The 27,752-nt window shown below is 43.1% G+C and overlaps 1 protein-coding gene across 1 annotated transcript; it reads left to right on the plus strand.

Moving 5' to 3' along the window:
- LOC149339512 (uncharacterized) lies at positions 1-27,752 on the plus strand. The gene is made up of 8 exons (XM_089548274.1): positions 1-323; positions 4,791-5,004; positions 9,175-9,296; positions 10,830-10,911; positions 15,599-15,683; positions 18,061-18,141; positions 25,478-25,640; positions 27,160-27,752. Exons 1-8 carry the CDS (start codon positions 187-189, stop codon positions 27,263-27,265), a joined length of 990 nt encoding a protein of 329 aa, XP_089404400.1. The 5' UTR covers positions 1-186; the 3' UTR covers positions 27,266-27,752.

Here is a 27,752-nt window from a genome sequence, read left to right on the forward strand (position 1 = left end):
CACTGTAAAGCGAAAGTAACGTGAGTGATTTGTGGAAGCCACCGGACCAGCGGTGCTTGAAGCTGGAGCGCAGTGATGTGTGTTGGCGTTTGCGTTTCAGTTTTCCTCTGACCTAGCCCCTTCCTTTTCTTTCTCTCCGCCAAAACATCATCTGCGCTTGTGCAACGTTCTGTTGTCATCCCTGCAATGGATTCGGTTGAAGATGTTGACGTTGACATGCCGGCGTTGTCGACGGAGGTGTTGGAAAGCGCCGCTCCCTTCGATATCTACACAGCTTCAAACTTCGGCTGCGTATCGCTTGTGCGAGAGCTCTTGAGCGTGGGGCGAGTATTTATTATGTTGCTATGGCGCCGTCACTTACTTGTCGTCGGCGCGTTAAATAGAGTGGCGCCATGCTCTTCTGACTGACGTTCATGCCACGCCTCGGACTTGCCAGATATCGTTTGCTCTTGTTGTTCGGACATGAATGACAGATTTCGGTGATTGAACGTTGGCACATGGCGAGATTTGCGTATAGGTAGAAAGTTAGGTTGTAAGTCTGTAATGGCTGCTGAAGCTAATGTATAGTTATCCTAGTGGTAATTGTATGCATCCACTGTTTACGAGTGGTTAGCCCGTGCCTCCATTCGTAACGGTCGCGCATGGGCAGCGGCTGAACTCGGAGTGCGACGCAGTTAGCGGTACAAACGAGAAATCTATAAACAAACGTTTAGTGGTTGCGATTTGGTCTGCGGTAAGTTAGTGCCATGCGCCTATTCTGTTGTGAAAGCCACGTTTTTGAGGTGCGGGAAGAGTTAAATGTGTTGAACACTGAAGACGGTTTTTGACAGCCGTTGCATTGTGTGGCCAAGAAAACCATCGATGTTATTGTGCGCAATTCATTTTGCCCAATCGATTGCAGGACTAGTGATGGAAAAGTGGCCTGATTGGTTGTGTTATGGAAGACCACTTCTGCTTATGTTTGTGATTTTGTGCAGCACAAAATGGGTGCAGTGGCCGATAGATTACTTGACTTATTTTTAATGCTACTGTAGCTCTCCAGTAATAGCAGATAATTATCAGTGGTGCTGTTAATGTTCGCACATCACATTTATGGATGTTATGACTGTGTCTTTTTGTGATGATTACATCAGTTATGTCAATGATAACTATATAGTTACAGCAGCATGCACTTACATATCATGCTGCTACAGTTATAGTAGTATGCAGCATCCATTTTGCTGCGAACAGCGTACCACACATGTGGAATAGGTGTCCTCCTGTTTTGCACATGCATTCTTTGCGGTTACTGTCACAAAAGTTCCTTCTTACAAGCATCATGCTTTATGCAACCATGTTTGTATTTGGCCTTCATTGCAATGTAGCTGCCATGGCCATAAAACAGACTTTCTTCTTAACATCCCGAACTGGATGGCTGTTTGTAGCGTAGCTGTGCACAGGGGTAGATTATTTTGATGCAGAAATCAGAGGGCAACTGAAGAAACTGCTAAACTCCACGAGTATGACTGAAGTTGAAAGCTTGCCTAATTAGTGCCTATTAAATATCTCTGTCTTGATTACTGTTGTGAAAACATGAAGGACAAAGGAAAGGTTTCCACAGGACACAGTACTAGATATCAACTGAACTTTATTGGACACGGGAGAGTGGTACACTCTCATTCATCAAGGTGTTAAGATTGGTTGCTGTGCTGAGTAAGAAAAGAAGTGAGAAAAAGAATGCTTTCAGTGCATGCGTTTCTGGTTTGTTCAGGTGTACCACTTTCCTGTGACCAATAAACTTCATTTGTTGTCTACCGTTGTTTTCTGTAAGAACCATTTTCCTCGTCCTTTGTGTTTTTGCACTATTAACCTTGTAGCTGCCGCGATGACTCAGTGGTTATGGTGCTCGGCTGCTGACCCGAAAGATGCAGGTTCAATCCCGGCCGTGCCGGTCGAGTTTCTATGGAGGCGAAATTCTAGAGGCCCATGTACTGTGTGATGTCAGTGCATGCTAAAGAACCCCAGGTGGTCAAAATTTCTGGAGTCCTTCACTACGGCGTCTCTCATAGCCTGAGTCGCTTTAGGGCGTTAAACCCTATCTCTTTCAATCTCTTTCTTTATTAGTAACCCTGTCGGAGCTAAGTGCGGAAGTCAACACAAGTCATGTAGTGAGCTTTCCTTGTGTATTATGGCTGTGCTTGGGGTGATGCTAATGAGTATTTACTCCCTCATTACAAGTCTACTCCGCTTTGAAGGATTCCCCTAAACATTGGACCAAGATCGTCTCATGCTGCGGTATTAGTGATTGTTAAATTACTTTAGTTTTGTCTGTTTGGAATCATTTAAGCTAGCAAAAAGGAAATGCTACAGACTTCAACATTAGCTGTTTATCGTGGAAGCTGTTAGGAGCAGTTTACTTAATGCTTTGCATCATCAACAGCTTTAGGAAGTAAGATGGAACCTTGGCAAGTTCCACAGCAATATTATTTGATTGCCATTGAGATTATATACGGCTGCAGTCACATACTTCAGTAAATGGTCACCAGTGTCACCCTTTTCTGTAACAGAGAAGTGAGTAAAGTATCAGAACTGAAGCGTCTCACATGCATGTTATCTAGACCTAGTTCTTGTAGCAGCCTGACCTGTGCATGAAAATGTTGCCTAAAATTTGACCACTTCAGCAGTACGGAAACAAGAGGACTTTGCAAGATTGCGCTAATAACAAATTGACGTCCTCGCAAGATGTCGACCTTGGAAGGGGCCCGGAGGACGACTGTTAAAGTTTTGTTCATTTTAAAAATCGATTCTGTGTCTTTTTCTGGGGGTATTTACGCTTCTCTGGCATTAAAGACCACATTTATAGCTGGGAAAATTGGATTTAAGGAGGAAACATTTTCTTCCCTATACTCGATTTAAACTCGTGACGTCAGGACAGAAAAGGACTTTGTGATCATCGCAGGGAATCGAATAACGATGTAGCTTAGCCGCAGAGATCGGCATACAAAACGTCATAACATCACCGTAGTTTGTGTGCGAAAACAAGCTGTAGGTAGCAATAGCTGTATTTCGTTTTTTGACCTTTTGTGGTTTCTAAAAGCTCCATTTTCAGGGAAAGTAGTGTCTTTTGGTAATGAGAATGCGGTAGACTGTCGGTACATGGCAACTTCAATTTGTCCTCAATCAAAATTAAGGGCAGGAATTGTATGAAATTATTGCATCCCAGCCAGCTGCACTCTGATATTCAAAAATGACACTCTGCCATTAACCAGAAGGGAAATCTTGTGTGTGTCTCTTGAAATAGACGGTAAAATGGGATTTGCCTGTAGCAGTGTACGTCTCAGTGGGGTCAGAGAATGGCATCTCCACAAAACACTCATTTGTGCAGAATGCGTGCGTCATCTGAATGTGTGGACATTTTTCACTGTAAGCATCTGTTTTGCAATGGAGAGGTCCTGTACATGTTGGTCTTTTTGCAATTAGCATGTAACCCCAGGTGCAAGTAAGTCGGTGATGAACTGGCCATGCAGACTTGTAGTACAGAAAGTAGCCTTAGGCACATGCGTTAGTAAACTAATTACCCCAAAGTATTTTTGCTCATGAAAAGGGCGTGTAGTGCGTTCATTCTCCAAATAGCTGCCATGCATCAGCCCATAGGAAGAATTCTCTAACAGTTTTTTCTTATCAAGCAAGATGTGTGTGAAAAATAGAGCTTTTTGAGCTGTACATGCAATATTCTTAGGTAATGCATCCACAGTCAAACATGCACATCTTGTCTTGCCCCATACCCCACCATAGGTGGCCATTCATGCGGTGCATGGGAATGTGATCTTCCATTATGTATGATGAACATTTGCAGAAGTGAAATTCAGTATATTTGCTTTTTTTGTAGTACAAGAAAATAAAGCTGCAATATTTGATATGGGGATTTCTTTATTTTACAGCAGTACAATAATGTATGGAAACAGTACTTGTAGGGTAATGTTCTCTGTTGTCTTAATATCCCCAAAAAATGTTATAGTGGTGGACCTAAGCTGTTAAAACATGCGTGTTGATCAGTAGGTGTCCTTGAGAGTATGCCATTTCTGCCTATGTGATGCAGGAGGGCCTATAAGTACGTACAAATGTAAAATACTGGTTGTGGACAGTGATGCAGTAATTGTTATTGCTGCTTCTTAATTTCAAGAATGGGTCAATAGTTTGAGAGTTTTTATTACTACTGCATTTCAGTGCACTAGCTCTGCTACAGTTGTGAAGGTAGCAGAGTAATGACCTGCCTTCAGCAGCTCTATCGGTTACAGAAACGAAGGTGATGATGCGGTTTAGGAGGTAGTGTTTTACAAAAGAATTTTTGTGTGAAACTTCTTATACTAAAAAATTCTGTGCAAAGAAGGCTCATTTTCAACGGCCGATAGCTACAGCATGTGCCACCATTCTGAAGCATGAGACCAGAGAGGTCTGGTATTTCCAGTATATATTGAAGAATTTTCTTTACTTTTGTATACATTTCTTGTTAGCTGCGCTACCTGACAGTAAAATTATGGTTCGCTCTTAGGCTCATGTTTTGCTACCACAGTTCTGCAAGCACTTACTGTGTTCGTTCTGAAAGAACAAGAAAAATGCAGTAGCTTTAGGGGTCACAAGCCAGCAATGTGGCTGAAATATTGACCTCCGTAATGAAACGTAATAAACAAAGAAAAGCTGCAAATTCATAGAATACTGCATTCGAGAAGGTATATTTTTTTTCTGGTTTAGAAGATTCACTTTCTTTCTTGATTTTGTCTGATGGACATGATTTGTGGACCCTTGTGCAGGAGCAATGGGGCTACCCAGCCAGTGGATGTGAATGCGCAGAATCGTGGTGGCTGGACCCCTCTCATGTATGCCGCAAGCTCAGGCAGGCGGGAGACAGTGAAGCTGTTGCTTGAACATGGGGCCAATGTAAACCAGCGCAACGGTCGAGGGCGCACACCTGCCATCCTTGCCGCCATGTATGGCCACCACCATTGCATCACCTTGCTGTACCAGGTGGGCAAACCTGAGCTGCGCAGGTTCTTGTTAGATTTCTTCCTTCGTGAGTCGGCAGAAAACAAGGAATGCAGTAGCAGCCTTAAAGGTGCACTGAAGAGGATTCTGAACATGTCTTTTTGCCGCGGGAACTCGATCCACACGTTCCTAGCATTCTTAGAAACAGTGACTTATTGCCCTGTGTGGCCGATTTCCCCAATTAAAACGAATTAGCGTCCGGCTCCCGCCTTTTTTTTAAAATTCTGCCTCATACGGTGGGCGGAGTCGACCAACGCGTGGAGCGCCTTTCACCCAGTCCCCTGGAGGCTTTGCTTTCGCTTTATTTTGTTTTTTAGGTTTCCATGAATAAATAGTTTCATTCGCAGATAATATAGCCGCAAAATAAGCCCGAAGAAATAAAAATACGCGCAGACTATTTGCTACTACGGACTACTACGTATTACTCCGCTGATAGCAGAGCGGCAAGCCGCCACGGGACTGGGTGAAAGGCGCTCCACGCGTTGGTCGACTCTGCCCACCGTACGAGGCAGAATAAAAAAAAAAGGCGGGATCCTGACGTTAATTCGATTTAATTGGGGAAATCGGCCACACAGGGCAGTAAATCGCAGTTTCTAAGAAAGCTCGAAACGTATAGATCGAGTTCCCACGGCAAAAAGACAAGTTCAGATTCCTCTTCAGTGCACCTTTAAGAGAGATAGGGAGAAAAGACTTTAAGGTGAACTAAGAGCTTTCAGGTGCCCCTTATTATTTCGATTAAAACAAACATTGGCCTGCCTACCTGGCCTCAAGGAAAGCTGTTTGTTAGTTCTCTGCCACCGAACCCCAACAGTTATTTCTTTGTAGGCTTGCACAAAAACTAGCTGAGTGTTGAAATGGTTGAACATTGTAGCATCGGGATACCAGGATTTGTCAGGTAAAAGGTAAACACCCAAAAGGTCGTGGAACTCTTTCTTGTTTTGAAGATGCACCTTATGCTCGAAAGTCAGGGAGCAAATGATATCCAGCATCATGGCATTGAGGAATGGGAAGGTCCCCTGAGGTTCGGGCCTTGGCAGTTAGCCTCCAGAGCTTTTCAAGCCAGATTTCATTCAAACTGGTTGAATTCCAGGCACGAAAAATCCAGCTTAACATGCTCCCACACACCTCTTTTTCCCTTCCTTTTTCACGAGTCACTCCAAAAGATGTGCTGCCGAGCTCACTGTTTTTAGGAATATTGTTTACAGCTCTCGATGGTTGGCATAAAAAAAAAAGCACTTTGAAGCAAAGACATGGTACATGTAGTACACTCTAAAAAGACATTCTCTACCAACACTGCCTCTGTGTTCGACTTAAGAGCATTAGCTGCGGGAGCTTTGAGTGTTTACATCGGTGTGCTCAGCAAACATAGAGAAGACTGAATCCAAACATTTGTGGATATGTCCTTTCTGGCAACGTCCATTCTAAGACACAAGCAGCGCCATCTAGCTCATGAATTTTGCACTACTATTGCGATTTTCAGCCACCTCCACTATTTCTGGCATATTTTCTCCTTATATCAGTTGATAAGTTTTTTAAACATGTCCGTCACAACATGAAGAATAATTTGGCACCATCCATAACCCCTTGCGACAAACGGTTTGGCCGTAATGAGCATCTGAAGGTCCTCAAAATGCATGGTTTGGAGGCGGAAAGGTCGTCTTTGCGAATTCCACATGTATTTTGGGCTTCATCTCAGTTAATAATTTCATCCTCAGGAACATGCCAAGTCATTTGACACCACTTGGATCATTCTGCATGAAACGGGTGGCCCCCACATTTTATGCAGATGGTGGTCCCGGGAGGGTCCCACTTCGATGGCCGCTATACTGGCACATTTTATAACAGATTGAAAATGCAGGTATCAGTTATAGGTATCAATTGAGACGCTATGTGTCCACTGTTGCTATGTCATATAGTGTGGTCACGTGGTTACTGTTTTGGTCAATTAGACCTTCATTGCAGACAGAAACGTCCTTGACAAACGTAAGTAATGAGAGCTAACGCTCTTCAAAGATGTGAGTTCACTATGTGCTCAGATGTGTACATGGCGCCTTAAAGTGTTAAACTAGGCGCGATGCAAGTATCTTAATCAGTTTCTAATTTTCGCTTTTTTTGCTTTAATTGATACCTGCTGTTTCGGTAGCCATGATACGATACTGAGTGCTTGTGTCTCCTGAACATGTTTTTCAAAAACCAAAGAATGCTCGCTTACGTGGCATGTCACGAAGTGTTCATTTATAAGGGAGGATATCGGCCTGTTCATGTGAAATCCTGGGAAAATGCCAAAGCTTTTTTAATGAAGCCTGGTTTAAAACCAATGTCTGGTGTGGCTTCATGAGCACTCCATTTTTGTCTCTGGCATGCCCTGCTTTCTCTCCAAACTGAGCTTAAAAGGCTTTGGATTCCTTCCAGACTTCTAGATGGCCAACTGTGTCACTCTGTTATGAATACCCTTCGGTCAGTCCTGTGAACTGCCAATCTGTGTTATCACAGTGAAAATGATTTTGTACAGATTGCTTGATCACAGTGGTGTGCATATGCCAGATTTAGTCCCTTCATACTCATTAACAAAATAGTAAGTATAGATAATTCTTTGGGTAATGTATGCCTGCACTGATTTGCATTATTTTCCAGGTTTTTATATTTTGTGGCAGTAGTGCACACTCTTTAAAACTAGCCAGTGGTCTTTAAAATTACAAATTAATATCTCTTCTACCCAGTAGCTGATTTTTGTATGCAGTGCAGGACATGACAAATGTATGGTGCTTATATTATGATGCCTTGGCTTCAAGATTTACTATCATCTGTGAGAACAGGATATTCTCTTAGTGACATAGTAATAAAAGCTAAGTAGATGTCTCCTTTCAGTGCTTCCCTAGTGGTGCCCAAAATGTCATTTATTGTGAGCAGTGGTAAACAATTTCTGGCATTTTATTGCGAAAGCAATACTACTTGCACTTTCACGCCTTTGCCGTGCCGCGGCGGTGACCACCACTGACCTTCATTTCACCTTGACTGCATTAGATTGGATTAGATTAGATTGGATTGGACTTGACTGGATTGGATTAGATTACATTAGATTAGATTACATTAGATTAGAGTAGATTACATTGGTTTGGATTGGATTGGATTTGATTGGATAGGAGTGGATTGGATTAAAATGGATTGGATTGCATTGGAATGGATTGAATTGGATGGGATTGGATTGGATTGGATAACCGATGCATCACCACAAGTCTAACCACAAGCACCATCACCAGCTACACTACCAGCTGTACCATGGTGTAGGTACGGATATTGCTTTCGCAATTACCGGGCTTAACCAAGCTAAGCCACAGCGAATTTTTTAAATGCAATGAGAAACTATGATACATGGATATGTATTAGAAGAGCATGGCCATGGTACATACCTTAGGCAATCCCACATTTGACCTCCAAGACTGCTTCAAACTCTGCTTAGCTTCTGGTCCTTCTGACTGATGCTGAGGTCACAGTGGAGTTGTAAGAACATTTTGGTGATGTCACTTACTGTCTGCTTTCCCCAGTTGCTGTTTGTGAAAGGATTTAAGTCACACACTAAAAATGTCTGAAAGAAAGTCGGAAAATACATGTCACAAGTTTTTGCTTCTATTCCGAACACATTGATAATTACGCCTCATCGAAAGCTTAACCTATGGTGGGAGGCTTGTTTGAAAAAAGTGAATTGTAGGCACTTGGCATTATAAACACAACTAAGATAGGTAGTGTAGTCCCTGGGCGCTTCCAATGTGGCGTGTTGCTGCAAACGACTATTTCTCTTGTTCTTCTTTGTTATAAACCCTGTGCACCTCGTTCAGAGGGCAACTAGTCATCATGTATCTTACGAACAACTTCCTTTCAGGAATTCTTTGCATTCCTCCATGGCATGCAGTGTGCGCCAAGATGCTTTGAACACTCTTAAGGACCTTGTCAGAATTTTTTTTTTTGCACCTTTTTAAGTTTTCATTTCAAGCTGTAGTTTTTCTCACTTCATATAGCAAGAAACTACATGTGCACATTGTTCTGTTGTACTTGATGACAACGCATACTCCTTCACGTTGTGCTGATGTTGCCCTCTTTTGCTTTACTGTTTTACTTCACCACCCGTCTCACTGCCTTCCCTCGACGACCAAGTATGGGGCTGACCTTGAAGCAAGGGACGATGAAGACTGCACAGCCCTCTTCCATGCTGCTCTTTTTGGCCACACTGAGGTGGTGCAGGTTCTCGTTGACTTGGGCGTCAACATCAACTGCGTGTAAGCAGGTTTGATCCCGGCCGCAGCAGTTGAATTTCAATGGAGGTGAAATTCTAGTGGCCCATTTACTGTGCGATGTCGGTGCACGTTAAAGAACCCCACATGGTCAAAATTTCTGTAGCCCTTCACTACGACGTCCCTCATGGCCTGAGTCGCATCGGGATGTTAAACCCCAACAAACCAAACCAAGAATTTTGCCAGGTTCCAAGCACTGTGAAGGAATATTTCGCATAATTTGTTAATCCTCTTGCGTGAAAGCGAGAGGATTAACCTTCTGACACAGATGGTAAAAATTTCTGTAGCCCTTCACTACGGCGTCTCTCATAGCCTGAGTCGCTTTGGGACGTTAAACCCCAACAAAACAAACCAAGAATTTCGCCAGGTTCCAAGCACTGTGAAGGAATATTTCGCATAATTTGTTAATCCTCTTGCGTGAAAGCGAGAGGATTAACCTTCAGCCTTTGCTAGCCCGAGAAACTTTTTAAACGTTTTTAAACAGAAAACAGTTTCAATATATTTAAAATTTAGTGTTTGAGAACATTTCTTGGACAGTTTGAGCATTCATAGTCTGCTGTTCTCAGGGGTATGTAACAGCATAGGCTGCGTGACTAGATAGTTTCTGAGGCACCAGTGTAAATTGGAAAATTGGTGAATTTCTATAAATTCGAAATTTGTCTTCATTAGGGTTGTAAAATATTGCTAACAGCGACTTGAGGGTTGGTGCTAATTGAGTATTTTGCCGCGCAGATACATTAGAACTTGGGCTGGAGAGGAATGTAGCCTGACCAGACCAGATACGAGTTTACCATTGGCATGGGAATGTAGCTTTCTGCTGCTGTAAATAACTCTGTGTTGCCTGCCTCAGTGAATATTGCATGTGTAGAGACATTTTCAGCGAGTGAAATAGTGTTTTTGTTTGCAGCCATGAGAAACAAACATTACTTTATTTGGAAAGTATAGTCAGGCCAACTTAGAGCAAGCACTTGCTTTATATGCATGAAGCAACCTGACCATCTCTAACTGCATGAGGGTGATCATCCCATCGTATTGTCATTGTTGCTCAGATTACAAAAATCAGTCACATTATTTGGAAATGAATTTTTCCCGTGCTTTATTTTCATGCGTGTAATCTTCATGTGTGGTTATTATTATAATTATTATACTTTATTATACATTTCCAGGAAAAGCTTTGCGACACTCGTTGGGCATCTTCGTATATACAGGGCACATTGTCCTCTTTGGAATCATTGCTGTTAGTACTTACAGCATGATTCAAATTATTTTTGTATGTCGCATTCCTTTCACATGAATGTGACTTAGTCATTAGGTACAGAAAAATAATGTAAACTAGAATCACATGACTGAAATCCAGATGAAAAGAAATTAAGCAAAAAAACTTCGTGGTGTACTCAGCGACATGCTGCAAGAGTGTGAAATTGAAATGAGTAGTAAACGCTGACACCTGGCAGTAGTTGATGATTACAATAACCTCAAGTCGATTTCCTGGAAAACTTTGTGTTTTTTTAATTCCAGGGAGCAGTTCAGTGGACACAGCCCAAAGAGCATAGCAGCAGAGAACCACCATGACAGTATAGTGGAGATACTCTTGAATGCTGTGAGTTTTTGCTGTCGAGGGCAGTTCTATTCTACCACCCAGTATGCCTAGAACGTTGCTAGTAATCTCTGGTGAAACACAGTGTAGCCGTGGTTATTTTGCTTTGTTACACTGCTTTTGACAAATTTGGGAGTCGTTAACTCAATCTTGATGGTTTGATGGCCATGACCTCTTGGCTTTTTAGGAACAGGTGTAAAATTCTGATCACTGTTTTGGCCCTGATCTTCCTTGATAATGCAGTAAAACCTAGCTGATATGTTCTAAAAAACAAAAAAAAATGGCCCCCGATTTACCTGGCTAAACTAAATGCAACTTGGGTGCGCTGGCACATTTGCCCTTCTTTTAGGGGTAGTCGATTGGACTGATGCAGAGGAAATGTGACAGCATTCGCTTCAGCATCTACTGCCGCACACCATTGGTTCTCTTCAGCAATTTCAGCCACACATTGCAGATGCATTGTCTCCGCATTACATTCTCTAATCCGTTGATAAGTTGTTGACGCTCTCTTCCGAGGCATTATTGTTCCACACTTATTGTTACGCACTTATTCCAAACTTATTAGGGAAAACTTATAATCAAAACGACGTAATTTTGAGAAATGTAGCTGTTGAAGTGGGTACAAAGGCATGCATTGACGAAATCTCGATTAGCACTCTGTAGCGCTATTTCTGAACGGTTCCCTTTTTGGTCTAGCAGAATTCAGTCCAGATTTGCATTTTCTTTGGTGGGGCAGAAACTTCACAGCACATCCGGCAGGTTCATCGACAGCAGTGGCAGAATTTATGGGGACTTTTCCTCGCTTACAGATACTTCGCTTCCTTGCTCTAGTGCACCGCGGGGAAGCCACTGCCACGGCTGACTATTGCAGCATTTTTGCTCCGCGTTCTCCAGACCAAGCTCACTCGTTGCAAGCGCACTGTTGTAGTTCTCAGATGCTTCGCCTCCTTGCCCTTAGGCTGTCCGAAAAAGCCGCTGTGTTTTTTCTGTTCGTCTGACGTCTTCACATCACATCAGACGGAGAGTAAAAAAAACGCAGTGGCTTTTCAGCTCTTTTTTTCCTCAATCCTCGCAAGAACGGCCGGCTCATATGTAAGCACAGTTTTTTTTTGTGCTTTGCTTCTTTACATCAAAGTACTGCAGAGAAGCCACCATGACAGTTGACTGCCACTGCATTCCAGCTATTCATGTCGCGTGCCCCCAGGTTTGGCCCAGTTGTGTGTTTGCACATGCACATTTGACCTCTAAATTTATCACACGCCAAGAATTTGAAAAATTTTTGAATGTGGTAGCCAGGAAGTTGTGTTATCCTGGAACACGTTAGCCAAAAAAAAATATAGCTCGACGGCAATTTGAATTGTCCGTGATTTTGAGCCTGTGACCTGGGAAATCATATGAATTGGGTGCGTATCAGCGAGGTTTTACTGTATTTTCTGGTGTGTTCCATATTTGTGGTTTAATAGGAGTATACCGCATTTCAGAGTGCCGCACTGACATAAGCTCGCCTAGAAGGTCTTGTTGGGTGAAGCAAGGTGTTAGGTGGTTGTTCGTGGTTAGGAATGAGTCATGTACCAGTCATGTGCTTGGCATGTGCATGCATACAGAGACACTCAGAATAAGGCCTGGCTATGGTCATTGTAATTCATTACGACAATTAAGTGCAAATTAGTAGTATTACAAAGCTATACAGTTGTCGTTATTCTGGCTTTGAAGCTTAAAAAAAAATTAAGCACGTTCAGTGCCCGTAATTGAATCTTCATAAATCACATTTTGTAAGAACTGCAGCATGCTCTGTAGCCAGAAGAAGAATTAAGTGCAGTATTGTTTGAAACATATAAAGGTCTATATTGTTAATGTCTATTAATTACATTCTCGGCCATAATTGTCATCTTTCTTTTTCTGGTCTTCAAGCAGTTTCTTCCTTTGACATGTTTTATGTGTTATATAACTGCACCGTTAATTTCTTTTAGTGTATGCTGCTGTGATGTGTCCATAGCTCAATCAGTAGCATGCTGGTTTCAAAATAAAGAAATGAACAGTGCAATCACTGGCTTGACCAGTGGGGCATGGTTTTCGTTTCTTTATTACTTGATCAAGAATGATGCACTGGTGTGTCTGTGTGAGATTTCATCGTAAGCTGCATGCTTTGCAAGACTTCAAAGACTTTACCTAATCACGAATGATGGTGTATGCTTGGCTGACACTTTGCAAGAAGTGCAGTATTTGGAGTTAATGGTTGAAACTACAAGGCTCTACAAGAACTTGACTGCAACCTTGATTAACTCTGCCAGTAGATATTCCATGCTCCAAGTGGCATGAGACTTTCTCGTAAACAGAGGACTCACTGTATCGACGTTAACAGATTTGATGTCAAACTTAACCTAGAAGAATAATGCTGACAGAGGAGTGATTAATTAGGTACTGCATTGTGCTGATGAGGGGCTTAGGCTGGCTCTGTGTTGCTGTGGTATTGTGTTTGCCGATTTCCTTACCAGATATTGATGACATTTAGCTCTGTGCCAATGTACTTTAAAACTTTACTTCCGTCTTTCACTTTGTTGTGCCAATAGTTATGATGTGGCTGGTGCCTGGTCCAGTGCTGTAGTGTTACATATACGTCCAGTGGTCTAGAGCCTACTATTGTGCACCTCAAGAGGGCACAGCAAGCACATTTCTTCTAGTGCCTTCTTATATGACCTCATCTAGTCATCGTCAAGCCATAGGAGGGTTACAAGCAAGGAAATAGTTGCTAGTATCGCCAGTATTACCAGCGGGGTTTCTTCTTCTTTGCATGTTGTGGTTCTGTGTCACCAAATCTCATTGCTATAGGATTCAGGAGCTACACTTTGAGCAAGTTGCCACAGGCTTTTTGTCTCTAACTCCAATGTGCTGCTTCAGTCGTCATTGGAAGCTTATATCAACACTTTGCTTTCCTCACTAACTACGACTGCACACTGCGCTCATTTGACAGCCTGTTAGATGAGTGCCGTTGTTGGCCTCATATTTTATAGGGACTTCTGGCTTGTCGGATAGGTCCACATTACAGTCGTAAAGCAGTTAAATTCTGGCAGTAGTGTTTCATTGTGACTACATTCCAGCTGTGCGCAACAATATCGTGCTGCGCAATGAAAATTTAAGCGTGCTGAGTGGCTGCAGTGATCGGTAAGGGTCCAGAGTGGATCCCTCAGGTTGAATAGATTTCTGACATATGAAAATGCACAGCAGTGCAACTGACATTCACCTGAGTGCATGTTCAGAAGAAAAGTTCTAGTAAAGCTGCTTAAAGGAGTATAGACAACTAATTTTTGTGTGCATGTTTTCTTTGTAGGGATGTGTCAGGCATCAGTATACATGGCTTACCACTTGATGTTCACCTACGACCGCTACATAAATTATAATCGAATTTCTCTGTCGAGCTGTTTCGGTTTCTGTTTCAACAGCCAAAACGATGGTTGTGACATCCAAGTCGCGTATAGGTCACGCGAGGCATGAAAAGACTGCATTATAATCACTGCTTCGTCACTCTAATTCACTACAACACTAAAGTCATCCTGTATCATGCAATTATAGTGCAGTTTTCTCATCCCTCACATGACCTATACGGAACTTTGACATCACAGAGCTGTTTAAACTGAAACTGACACCGCATGAGAGAAGAAATTCGACTATAAGTTATTTGAGGGAACTAGGCGAATACCACGTGGGGATCTTGTATAGTAATGTCAAAAAAAAAAGAAAGCATGCCACCAAAGTTAGATGCCTGAACTGCTTTAAAGGTGCACTGAAGAGGATTCTGAACATGTCTTTTTGCCGCGGGAACTCGATCCACACGTTTCTAGCATTCTTAAAAACAGTGACTTATTGCCCTGTGTGGCCGATTTCCCCAATTAAAACGAATTAACGTCCGGCTCCCGCCTTTTTTTTTAATTCTGCCTCGTACGATGGGCGGAGTCGATCAACGCGTGAAGTTCCTTTCAGCCAGCTCCGTGGAGGCTTTGCTTTCGCTTTATTTTGTTTTTTAGCTTTCCATGAATAAATAGTTTCATTCGCAGATAATATAGCCGCAAAATAAGCCCGAAGAAATAAAAATACGCGCGGACTATTTGCTACTACGGACTACTACGTATTACTCCGCCGATGGCAGAGCGGCAAGCCGTCACGGGACTGGGTGAAAGGCGCTCCACGCGTTGGTCGACTCCGCCCACCGTACGAGGCAGAATTCAAAAAAAGAGGCGGGAGTCTGACGTTAATTCGATTTAATTGGGGAAATCGGCCACACAGGGCAATAAGTCACTGTTTCTAAGAATGCTAGGAACGTGTAGATAGAGTTCCCGCGGCAAAAAGACAAGTTCAGAATCCTCTTCAGTGCACCTTTAATGCATTCATTGCGCAACAAAAGCTTGTTCTTGTAAGCGGGATTTTGAGCAAGTTTCATAACTTCCTTTTTTTTTTTGCAGCTGTATTGTTTTCTTCAAGTGAGTGCTCATTCGTGATTGGAAAAATCACAAGTATTCAGGCTAGAAGTTATGTACTTACGATACCTTATACCTATTTTGAACCTTAAAAGCTGTAAATAATTAAGCGGGTCTTAACTGGTTGCTATATCTTCGTTGCAAGGTTGTGCTTTGATGGATCCTTTTGCTGCTTATTAAGGTGTTGGCATTCCTTATCTTTGTGGCTTATTCCCCAGGGTTCAAGGTTCGCGCAGGTCATAACAAATGGGAACACATTGTACCCCGTACGCCAGGACAACATCCCGAAAACATCGCCCTGTGGTAAGAGATGCCAAGAAGCCATTTTCTTTACAGCACGATCAAGACTGCTGTAATATAAAGCATCTAATGATATTTTTTTTAAATTTGATCACTACTGATATTTTATTTTGCGTTGCATACACTGTTGCTCATCTAAGGGGCCATTATTATTGTGAGCTCAAATATGGTTAGCCTAAGTTGCCTGAGAACGTTATGAAAAGTTTTTGGAAGTGCTGACATTTTTGTCCCAGTGCGTCAGTTACTGTCCAAGGGGAGTAGACACTGCTGGTTTCATTTCAACACAGTGTCTCCTACTGTGCCACTGACTAGGAGCTACAGGGCGCATGGTATTTGAGAACACTATTCCCTATCACCATGGGCACCAGCGGCCTCACCACATCAATCTAGGTGTGCAGCTTCTTGTATATTGACACGTTATCTTTCATACTGAGCAGTTTTTTCCGAGGAAGCGCACAGGTTGAAGCAGGAAATGAAACGCCATGCAATCCTTGTCACCCTGGCCACAGCAACTTGGAAATTGCCACCTTTCTGATCGTAGCAAGGTCTTTCACTTAACTTTGTACGAAAAGACCTGATGTGGTTTGACGGTGACGTGGCATTTGTGGCAAAAGAGCAGAAGGCACAGTCGGCTGTCAGGTGTTGCTACAACGCGTGATTTTTTCCAGTGGCTGCAATTCGTTGTGAGTGACAACCCAGGAAAGTTGATCAAAAGCAGAGGAGCTCCAAGTTGCAGTGTCGACTGCCGGGCTCACTGTACACGAGGACTTCAGGTACCATTCCTACGTCCTTAGGAGAGGGCAATTCATGTCCGAGAAAACCCCGGAGAATCGTGTGTGCCGGTCCAAGCGCTTCCTAAGCAAGCTGAAGAAACTTGAGAAGTGTGGAGTGCTGTGCTTTTTTTTTTTTTTCAGATGGAAAGAACTTTGGCCACTAACTGCCTTAACGAGAGGTGACTCTACGCAAGCTTTGATGAGGTGCCTACACGCCACTGTCAGAGCACATCAGTTCTTTCCGCACCTTGTAAACGGAAGACTTCTCTGTATTCAGAAAGGCGGCAATTTCTTAGTTGCTGTGCTGTGCTGCAGGGCAATGAGGAAAGCATGGCATTTTATCTCCTGCATCAAGTTGTACGCTTCCATCTTGGAACAGTATGAATGATGAGGTGTCAGTATACATGAAGCTGCATGCCTAGATAGATGTGGTGAGACTGCTTGTATCTGTTGCAGTAGGTAATAGTGTTCTGAAATATCTGCTTGTATCTGTCGTGGTAGGGAATAGTGTTCTGAAATACCTTGCACACTTGGTACTTGCATAAATCTACATCAGAGGACTCTGTAATTGTGTGGATAATATTCACTGCACTTTTGTTAGCATGCTGTTTTTCTTCCGTTATCAAAGTTTTACATCACTTTATTGTCATAGGCAATATCTCTCGACGTTGCATGTGTTGCGGATTTGAATGTCAGAGCAAAGAGGCATTGTACTAGGGATCCTTGATGTATGGAGGGATAAAATGGCAAAATAATAAATTCTCTACCCCCTTGTATGTGAAAAGTGTTAGCTTTTTTATATTTTTTCTCAGCAGCTAACATTAAACGACTTAGTTTTAGAAACTGAGGTTTCTTATATACTGTATTTATGAACTAGGCCTAGTACTTAGTTACAGAGGGGAGCTTTACAAGTGAAACTTTATACCTGCTGAGCTTGTGGTCTGAAGGTTGTCATCTTTCTTTTTTTCCCTCTACAACCATACAAGTTTGAACAATATGTTTGTTTGCACTAGTTGTTACACTGTCTAAAATGAACTGGTTTTTGCATAGAGAGACGGGCAGGAATAATACTGGCTACTGAATGCATTAAATAGCATTTTCCTTTAACTGAGGAGCACTGGGATAGGGCGGAAAAAACAGGAGCATCACCCAGCAATAAAAAAAGGCAGAGGCATGATTTGGGACTGGCTGAGCTGATGTGGCCATCGCCAAGAAGCACCATTGATGGCAAGGACACGAAGCACAGATGAAATGCCGTTTGCATTTGTGAGCTCTTATTTTGCAGTTGCAGGCAGAGAACTTGTGACATACCTTTTCAAGGACGTATTCAGTCTCACGTATGCAATGTATGCAATCTAGTAGTGTGGCTCCAGTTTAATGGTAATAAAGGGCTATTTCAGTGGCATTGCATGCAGCTGCTGCAAGAAAAAAAAAAATGGCTTCTTACACAGTACCTGAAGAAATGCATATAGCTGCCACTGAGGCAAATAAAAATGTTTGGGTGCACATTATGTGCTTGCACATGTGTATGCTTTGTTTCTAAGATTTGGGCTCGCAGTGCAGTGAAGAATAACCGAAGGATTTTAATGGATGGTTCATGTCTGCAGGTCTCAAGAGGACCCCCGAAGTAGAGAGTTTGGTCCGTCGTTGTACCAACCTCGCTTTGGAAGGGACATCACCTCGTCCTAGTGAGATGCCTTTTTTTTGTGTGTGTGTGTATTTATTAGCGTGATAGCATTAAGGCTACTGTTCTACAGCAAATCCTGGGTGTTGACCCAATAATGCTATCGCGTCATACCCTTTACGCAGAGCTTAAAGGTGCAGTGAAGAGGAATCTGAACTCGTCTTTTTGCCACGGGAACTCGATCTACACGTTCCGGGCACTCTTAGAAACTGCGACTTATTGCCCTGTGTGGCCGATTTCCCTAATTAAATCGGATTAACATCCGGCTCCCGCCTTTTTTTTTTTTTCTAATTCTCCGCGTACGGTGGGCAGAGTCGACCAACGCGTGGAGTGCCTTTCAGCCAGCTTCGTGGAGGCTTTGCTTTCGCTTTATTTTGTTTTTAGGTCTCCATGAATACATAGTTTCATTCACAGATAATGTAGCTGCAAATTAAGCATGCAGAAATAAAAATATGCACGGACTATTTGCTTCTACAGATTACTACGTATTACTCCGCCAATGGCAGAGCGGCAAGCCTCCACGGAGCTGGCTGAAAGGCACTCCACGCGTTGGTTGACTCCGCCCACCGTACGCGGAGAATTAAAAAAAACGGGAGCCGGACGTTAATTCGATTTAATTAGAGAAATCGGCCACACAGGGCAATAAATCGAAGTTTCTAAGAATGCTCGGAACATGTAGATTGAGTTCCCGCGGCAAAAAAACGAGTTCGGATTCCTCTTCGCTGCACCTTTAAATGTCTTCTCCTATTTTTAAGAGGTGCCTTTTTTTTCGTTGCGTTTTTATTTTGAGATGTAAGTCCAAAGGGGACCATCCTAGCTGTTGTTGTGTAACTTTTCCTACTTTTTACTTACATTCTGTCATTGCCCATCGTGGTCTTCTTTTAGTGAATGTTTGTCTCTGGTGTTGTGGCCGGGCAGTTGGGACATTTGCAAGCATGTGTATGCCCATGGAGAAGCTATAGCATTATTTCGCCAAAGAGAAAACAAGAATTTTCCTGGTGGAAATTTTAATTTACTGCAAAATCTAAATTTCCTTATTTTGCTCATGGCAGGAATGTTGCTTGAGAACATAAAACTAAATTTTTACTAGTATTTCTTATCGATGAGGAAAGTTTGGCACAGCCATTTGCATGAATCTCCTTGAGCAGAGCAATCTTGCGATTATTGTTGACTTGCTTGCTGGAATTAAACAGTACAGATGTGCTAGCTTGAGGCATGGGAAATGAAAATGATGCATTTTCAAAGATGATCAATAAATTTCTGGGATCATTGCTGTCTTGTTACCAACAGCCTGGTATACGGTTGGGACTATGCAATGTCTAGCCCTTCATTTGTGAACTGAACATAACATAGAAGAATTTGTCACCGTGAGTGAAAGAGCTTTGTATTTTGTTGGTTCATAAGGTTTTGTCTGGAGTTCCAGGAGTGTCTTCTTTATGTTTTGTTTGTATGTGTTCAAGTGCAAGATCTAAAATAGCACCGCATCTTATGCAGTCGAAAGCCATTCCAACATTGTGAATTCATGCCCTGATATTTTGCACCATTCAGAGGCTAATGCTAAGATTTCTTGAAGCAAATCGCAAGTGGAGTGTAGAAACAACAGGAATTCACTTTCTTTTACTGCTTTTATTTTCAAATTTTTCATATTGATTGCTGTGTTTATGACATCTACTGGTTTTTATTGTATACTTGAGTGTCAGTGTTGCTCAAAAGAGCCAGAAACTCCTGTTAAATGGGATACATTACAGTGGTTACTATCACTTCTTTGGAGTGAAGCGGTAGAGGACGCCAAAATTTAGTTAGTCTTTCAAGACGGACACTTTTAATTGTTTTTCACTTTAAAGGTCACGCTGGTCTGAAATTATTCTTTAAAAGTTTCTCAGCAAGCTGCGTAGTCGTAGAACATTTATGAGATCTGTCTGGGAAGCATTCCACAAGGCCAGAAACATTCCAACCCACTAGCCCTTGAAAAATTCTTACTTCAAGGGGCCACTGAGGGTAACCCCTTCAATTTTTGTTCACAATAAAATTTGATCGTTCACCCCTCTATGGCTATGTTGATGTTTGTTTTGCCAGCAAGAGAAGTACTTCTTGGTGAGAAAATTGGATTTAGAAATGGAACCTTTTTTATCCCTCCATGCAATTCAGACCTTTCACGTCAGTGATGAAAAAGACTTCGTGATCACCAGTTCCAAGTGAATGATGGTGTAGCTTGTAACCTCAGAGATCTGTGCACAAAAGAAAACCTCAGGACAGTTACCACTGTGCAACGCAAGATTTAGCAACAGCTTTTAATTTAATTTCGCGTTGTGTGCATCCTCCGTATCCTTCCACGGTAACCACCTTCCGGTTATACGTTCCTTCGCCAGTAGGGGTATGAGGACTCCCAGGGATCTCTGACTTTAAGTAAAAAATGACACATTCGCATATATGGTCATGAACCCAATAACGCCATCACGTCATACCCTTAATGCGGAGCTTAAAGGGCTACTACATCGCTTTTTGAGAATTTCGCAATATTAGAGGATTCAAATCTTCATAGGCTCTAGGTAAAGTATGCCAAGTATTTTTGCAATAGCATTTAAAATAGTGACGGAATTGACGACTCAATTTTGCGCTTCTCCTCAAAGGCACCGGAGGGGTGCACGTAAACTTAGTGCGATGTCACGGAAGATATAATTTTAAATTACCGCTGCCATCAGCCACACCCTGCTGTGCCTCATTGTATGCTGCCAAACAATGCTCGGCGGGCTTCGCCTTCTGTGGTGTTGGTTTTTTTTCTTCAAAGCAGGCGTTTATGCGCTGGAAATGTCTTGATACCTTCAATGACATCGTCAGACGCCCCCCACTTTGCGTTGTGCACTTCAGGGAAGCTTGAGGGCCGTTGCTATTTTAATCAGCAATTATGTCACCAGTTCAGATGCTAGCCCAAAAGGACTTCGCATGCTTTACCTGCAAGTTTCACACATTCTACCATTTTAAAGGGACACTGAGGAGAAATTGAAGTTGGCTTGTATCGACAGAATACCAGCTCCTGATTACAAAAACGCCACTCATACTGACAACAAAGCTCTTGTAACGTAGAAAAGAGCAAGAACCAAAATACAGGTATCGCCGCCACAGGCCAAACTCGCAAGTACAAGCGTGATGAGATCATAGGCCAAAACAGTGTTGCTAGAACGAATGGTTCTAGCAACACCAGGAACCGAGAAACCATGAATCACTGAGGCGCAGCCAATGCATGCGCAAATCTCCTTGATGTCGCCAGATGGCGCGACGTGCCCGGCTGCTACGCGCGCTCCTGAAGCATCGGGACAAATCAGCGCCTGTTTTCCGGCGGTAGGCGGGCTTCCGGTATTCCGCTAGCGGTAACAAGGTACACGGTATGCTAAAGGTGTCTATTTGCGAGAACTTCGTTGACGACTTCGAGAACGAGATCAATCGTAACGCTGGCAAAACGCCAGTGCAAACGTAATCGAAGCGACTGTAGCGACGGCGGCAATAGCCGATAGATGCCTTCAATGTGCGGCCGGCGGTAGCTTTCTTTTCGGCTGCTGCTAGGCCGCACTGCTGGCAGCCAGAAATCACGGAGTCTGCGTTACGTCATGTTTCACGTCTCTTAGTCCTGTGTCGTCATAGGCGAATCCCAAGTTTGAATCAGAGCGGCGGGAAAAACTTTTTCAACTTCGAATCCAAATTTCTTAGAAATAAATGCATCTTTCGCTGCCGGCCAAGTGGCAACAAAGCCATGACATGCCGAACTATCGGATTTTACTATTAAAAAAATATTAATAGTGCTCTCCTCAGTGTCCCTTTAAGCTCGTCGATCTCTAAGAAGTATGCAGTTATCGTTTAAGTGTTGCCTCCCATTGTTTCTCATTACAGTGCGCTAATCTATCTATACAAGCCAACTTCAATTTATCCCCAGTTACCCTTTAATAACCACTAAAGCTGAGTGTCTCAGCCTGCACTACTTGTGATAGAGCTAAGCTCGCTTGAATTTCGGATTGTAAATTGTATGGTTTAATGTCCCAGAGTGACAGATGGCCTGTGAGGGATCCCGCAGTAGAGGGCTCCAGATTAATGTAGACCACCTGGGGTTCTCGAACGTGCACTGACATTGCACAGTCACAAGTGCCTTTTGCGTTTCAACTCCATCGAAATGCGGCTGGCCAGGATTGAGCCTAGGTCCTGCAGCTCAATAGTCGATCGCCGTAACCATGACTCATCGTTATTGTTTTCATCTGCGCTACCAGCATTGAGGGGCTGTTCAGAGAGGCAGTGTGTTTGCAATGGTGTAGCAATTCAATGTGCTTCCCTGTGGAATTCCTGGAAAGTTGTTTAGCTAATCATGGCACAGCCACCCTGCAGCCAAGATAAGTCTTCATGCCACTTCTGGATAATCGGCAGTGGTGGAAGTTCTGCAGCCTGAGTGATATATTGATATTGTTACGACTATAATCTCACAGCCGGGGTGTTCTAGCTGGTTCAACAGGCCAGCGGCGAGCGGTTGAATTGGCGAGCGGGGATCAGCGTCCAATGGGGCACAACACTGTCAACTTCCTCTTCTTTCGTTCTCTGCCGTGCCCTTCCTGCGTTTTTTTAAGCCCGTAACAATATATATTGATATTGATATAGCCATATATTGCCATATGTTGATATTTATATATATTGAGCCATATATTGATATATGGCTCTGCCTGCAACAGTTGCACCACGCTTGCAACCTGCTACATGCTACTAGGGCTTTTCTTAAAACTTCTCTAACGCTACGCCCAAATACAGGTGTAATGACCGTAGCTGATGTGGTAGGAGTACTGCCTTATCCATACGCATGGGTCATTAGTTTATTCGATTGATATAGGATGAAAATGGTGGCCGACAAAATTGAACTTTTATTCACTTTTAGGCACCTTTCCACTTTTTGTTTGTACATAGTGTATGCACATTTGTAGAGATCACGCTGGTTAAATTTTCTGAAACAAACACAATGAACACATACAAAAGAAAAAAATACCTCTCAGGTGCCCATTTAATTGTGATGCCGTGCTTGTGCCGTTATTATCGCTGCTGCGCATGTTGCTCGTAGTTAGCCTTAGTTTGGAGCACACCGGGTTAAAGTTTCTGCCTTCCATCTTCGATGCCCTGTCTCGTGTTCTTGTATCTTTCACTTCACACATTCTAGATATTGTGCCTTTTTTCCGGTCTTCGTGCTTCTACTGTTCGATTCTCATGTGGGCCATTTTTGCATTCCACCACCTTCTGGCATTAGAGAGTATATTAGCCTAACGCGATCCACTTTCTGGGAGAGCCAATTATGCGTGCACAGTAAAAAAAGGTGTACATTTACTCCTGTTCCTAACTGCGCATGCATCTCCTTGCCAAGCAAAGGTAGTACGTCCACAGTTGGCGCTTTGCAGAAGTGGGTCACAAAATTCTTCCACCGCGAACGTGAATTACAGTATGCTAAAACTCCATGCAGTTGATGCAGGTATATTGAAATGGGGTATATCGAATTATTGTTTATATAGAACAGTCAGGACATCCCCTGAAAGTCGCATGCAAAAGTATAGCATTACTGTTCTTGTTTATCGAATTCCCAATCAGCGGAACATTAGGTATCACGAACGGTATGCTGCGCCCCTGCCAGTAGCACTTCTCCTAACGGCCCTCCTGGATTACTTTTCGCGCACTGACCCGTGTTGGCAGCACAGCCTGGGAGACCTGCTGGCTATGTTAGCCATGTGAATATGTTCTTGAACATGTTGTAGAACCGTGTGACTAGAGGGGAGGGGTGTCGTGGATGTTGATCAGTCTGGCATGCTTATTTTGAAAGCACCACCGCTGCCATACGGGGAAGCCGGCATTCGGTGTACCACTTGTCATGAGGCGAAGCCAACCTAGCTGACTGATGGCTGCCGGCGGATCTGGCGTGGCCTGCTTCGCTGCTGAAGGTGCCGTAGAAATGAAATGTACCTCAAATTTCATGAGATATTAGTGCAAAAAAACTTATACACTCACCAACACCGACCAAAAGTATTGTCACCGTACATCCATACCTACATAAGATCTTGTGTCATTGCCTAGCAACCTGTGTTACTACCTGAGCAACATGAGTCGCACAGTCCCCTACTGGTGGCTGTGATAGAAACAGCCACCTGCCAGTGGAGTGACACATTGCTTAACCGCTGCGCTATTGCGCTGGCAGTGGTAGGAGGACTCGCTGTCTTCTACGAATGTTAAGTAGAGAATGACTAGTTCTGCATATATGGGCATTAACCCACTAAAGGTATCGCGTCAGACACTGAAATGCATGTGGAAGAATTTCAGTACTAATGACTTAAGCATGTGGATGGCCCATGTGTTCTGCATGTCTCAGGATGCTGGTAGAAGAAGAGACTGACTGTAGGATATTCTGGTAATGTGTTATGTTCATTTTACATGAGTGATTGTGAACACAACATCAAGGATTGTTGACAGCTTTGCATTAAAGTTAATGCTAGGCAAAGCAGCTGCCAGTAATCTACAGAAATAGGAGCTGCAGTGTTAGTTAACCTCAGTTGCTACAATACTTGACACAGTCACCTTGCATCGGGGGCTTCCTTTATTGTAACATGGTGGCATGAAATCAGCTGTGTGTGAACGCTGCTCTCGTGTTAAGGTCGTGCCACGAAAACGGCTTGAGTTAGTGGAAGTGTCTACCTCTTTCTTCAGAATTACCACACATTTTGCGTCCCTATTTATTAAGTCCCCAGAAATAGCGAGATTTGTCATTTCTTGAAAGGGGAAAGAACACCACCAAAAGCTTAAGTTGCAGTCGAGCGTAAAACCGCGTCTGTGCATTTTTTTGCTTCACATCAAAAAGATTGAGCTTTCAGAATCACAATATTATTTCATACAAGCACTGAAAAGGGAGGATAGAGAAAAAGCTATTTGATTACAGTTGACAACGCTGCATCTGTAGCTTTTTATAGTACACCAGCTTTGTTTTGATTTTTGTACATCAGTACAGCAGAATTTTTTAGCTATAATTGATTCCAGCCTTAAAGCCTGGTGTAACGGAATTAGAGGCAGTGGAAATGTTGGATGCACTTCCAGTTATTGTAGCAGCCTTGAATTCTGGAATAAGTTCATTTTTGAGTATAGTGGACTTTTCTTTCATGTATCGTCATTACTAAAAGATTGAAAGGATACTTTTGCGTGCCATTTCGGAACTGTGGTTCAGCACAACGTCAGTCAAACGTTAAGGGGAGCATTGGGACAGAATTTGGGCTTAAAGCAACCTTCGGATAGCATCATTGTCCAGAGCATGCTTTTTCTTGCTCGCACTACATTTGCAGACAGCTGCCTTAGCCTGCCTCCGAAGTCAGCTGTTCGCAACCTTGCCGACTTCCTCGGCCATCTAGGGCTGTCCAAGTACGTGCCCGTGCTTGAGTCCCAGGGCATTGGCCTGGAGCAGTTGCTCACCTTCGGTGATGCTCAGCTCGAGCAGGCAGGCATTCGGTGAGGACTGACTCGATTCTCTCTCTTTTTTTTTCTCTCCTGCATTAACTTTGTCAACAACTAACTCCTTCTCGAGCATGACAGGGAAAGGTTCACTCAGCGCTAGCCCTTTTTTAGCCCTTTTTTAGCCCTTTTTTAGCCCTTTTTTAGACCTACATGCATCATAGGCTGCTGATGGGTCATCTGCTGCTTACCTCCGTTGTGCTCCAAAATGGTGACCCTCTTGTGGGTCACTGTTTACAGCTAGTTTCTTGGGCTGCTGAGAGACACTGCAAGTAGCCTGGCATTTCACTTCTGCGAAGGCCATTTGAAGCAATTGTTGAGCAACCCTAGGCCTGACCTGGTTACCAGTGGGTGACACACTTCACGCTGCTAAGATGATCAGTGTTTTTAAAGGGTCCTGTTCACCGTACGAACCACTGTGATTGGTATTGGCGTGTTGAGCAAATCGGGAATGGTCGAGAGGGTCATGACATCACAACTACATGACCTCACGCTGGTAATTCAAACACCTCACAGCGATCACAAAGTGCAACGGTGATGACGTCACTACACAATTCCTGATTGGTCTGCAGGGTCGTGACATCATTTCACCGCTATTACCTAGTGCCTCTGAAGAAGTAAAAGCAATTGTGGAGAAAAAAAAAATGCTTGAGCCAGGACTGCAACTGCTGCCCCTTGGTTTGTGAGCTGGGCATGCGCTGCTGCCACCCGACCACTGAGGAACGTTTATTCGACTTGGTTGAAGGGAGCTCACCTCCTGTGTCTTCTTGTCAATGAAAATGATAATAATAATAAAACAAAATTTAAAAATAACATAAAATAAATGATGTTTTTCGTGTCTGCGAAGTGATGTGCTAAGGGGATCCCATCAAACCTATCTTGTCATGCCCTTAAGGCAGAGCATAACTGTCCCCTGAATTTTATATTATTATTGGTATTCACTGCACTCTTAAAGGCCCTCAGTTGAGGATATCACATAGGGAGGCAGCATTTGCATGCAATGGCAAAACTAAAGAACACACATAAATACAACGAAGGAAAAAAAAAGCATGCTTCTTCTAGCAGCAACATGGTAACAGGACATTTAACATTCCGAAAGTAAAACCTAAAAAACAAATTCTACAATGAAACAGCAACAATCGCTTTAGGAAAAATGAAGTTGAAAAATGAAAATATTGGTACTTAAAACAATGTGCCTACTAGTGTTTGATACATTCCATAGTGAAAAAAGCCTTAGTAAAATTTTTTGAAATTTTAAAGCCTTTGATTTGTTTTCCGAGGTATGAAAAAAGATGTCAGTATAGTGACCGAATGCCGAGGCACCGCGAGCTTGTGCTCAAAAGGCACAGAATTTCATGTGACACATGGAAGGCCCCTGTATAACACTCTGGAGGAATCTACACTTTTGCTTATGTCAGGTAATGTGGCTGGTGTGGTGAGTTGTATGAATGCCTGTTATGCAATCTGTGTTTCAAATGGGAACAGTGACATTCTCTCTCCTGTCTCTGTGCTGCAGCCTCATCGGCCCAAAGCGGAAGATGGCTGTTGCCATTTCCAACTGGAATGAGAGGGAGCGGCAGCTAGCAGGAGGTGACCAAAGTTCGACAAACCTGGCATTGTGATGACGCCTGTCTGTAGTCATCGGGAAGTTTTTCTCTCCCTATTGCAATTCAGTGTTCCTGTGTTGATTTCTACACAACACTTCGCACGCTGATGGTACCAAGGGGAAAACACGAAAACATACCGCAGCTGCACGTCAGCAGTTGATTAATCGCTCAATTATGTTTTGATTGAAAGTAGTTCGGTGCTCAAGAGTGTATGGCTTCTGTAGTTGGTAGCATACACTTGTACTCTGCCGCCATGAAATGTGTATAATTGTATTAATTAGCATGAGAGAGATATTTTACTATTAAAGTCAGTTGCATATGCCAGGTTAGCCATGGTCAGAGGAGAACTAGCATTTAATTTTGTATATGGGGGGCACTATCTATATGGATTTATTGTGTCCACTTTAATGTACACCCGGCCAAATCTTTAACTGGCTCGGGTGTTGCATCGCTAAATGCACCTTGTGAAAGGTTCTCTTCGGCTACACCGCTGGCATATTCA

Source organism: Amblyomma mixtum, chromosome 6 (genome assembly GCF_055824585.1).
Source record: "Amblyomma mixtum isolate Tamu chromosome 6, ASM5582458v1, whole genome shotgun sequence".
NCBI classification, from domain to species: domain Eukaryota; kingdom Metazoa; phylum Arthropoda; class Arachnida; order Ixodida; family Ixodidae; genus Amblyomma; species Amblyomma mixtum.

Bases quoted from the DNA above. Each gene is read 5' to 3' on its own strand.
- LOC149339512 (XM_089548274.1), top strand. From the start codon at position 187: ATGGATTCGGTTGAAGATGTTGACGTTGACATGCCGGCGTTGTCGACG. The intron at 5,005-9,174 runs GTGGGCAAACCT...TCGACGACCAAG, and splicing joins GCATCACCTTGCTGTACCAG to TATGGGGCTGACCTTGAAGC. The intron at 18,142-25,477 runs GTGAGATGCCTT...CTACATTTGCAG, and splicing joins AGGGACATCACCTCGTCCTA to ACAGCTGCCTTAGCCTGCCT.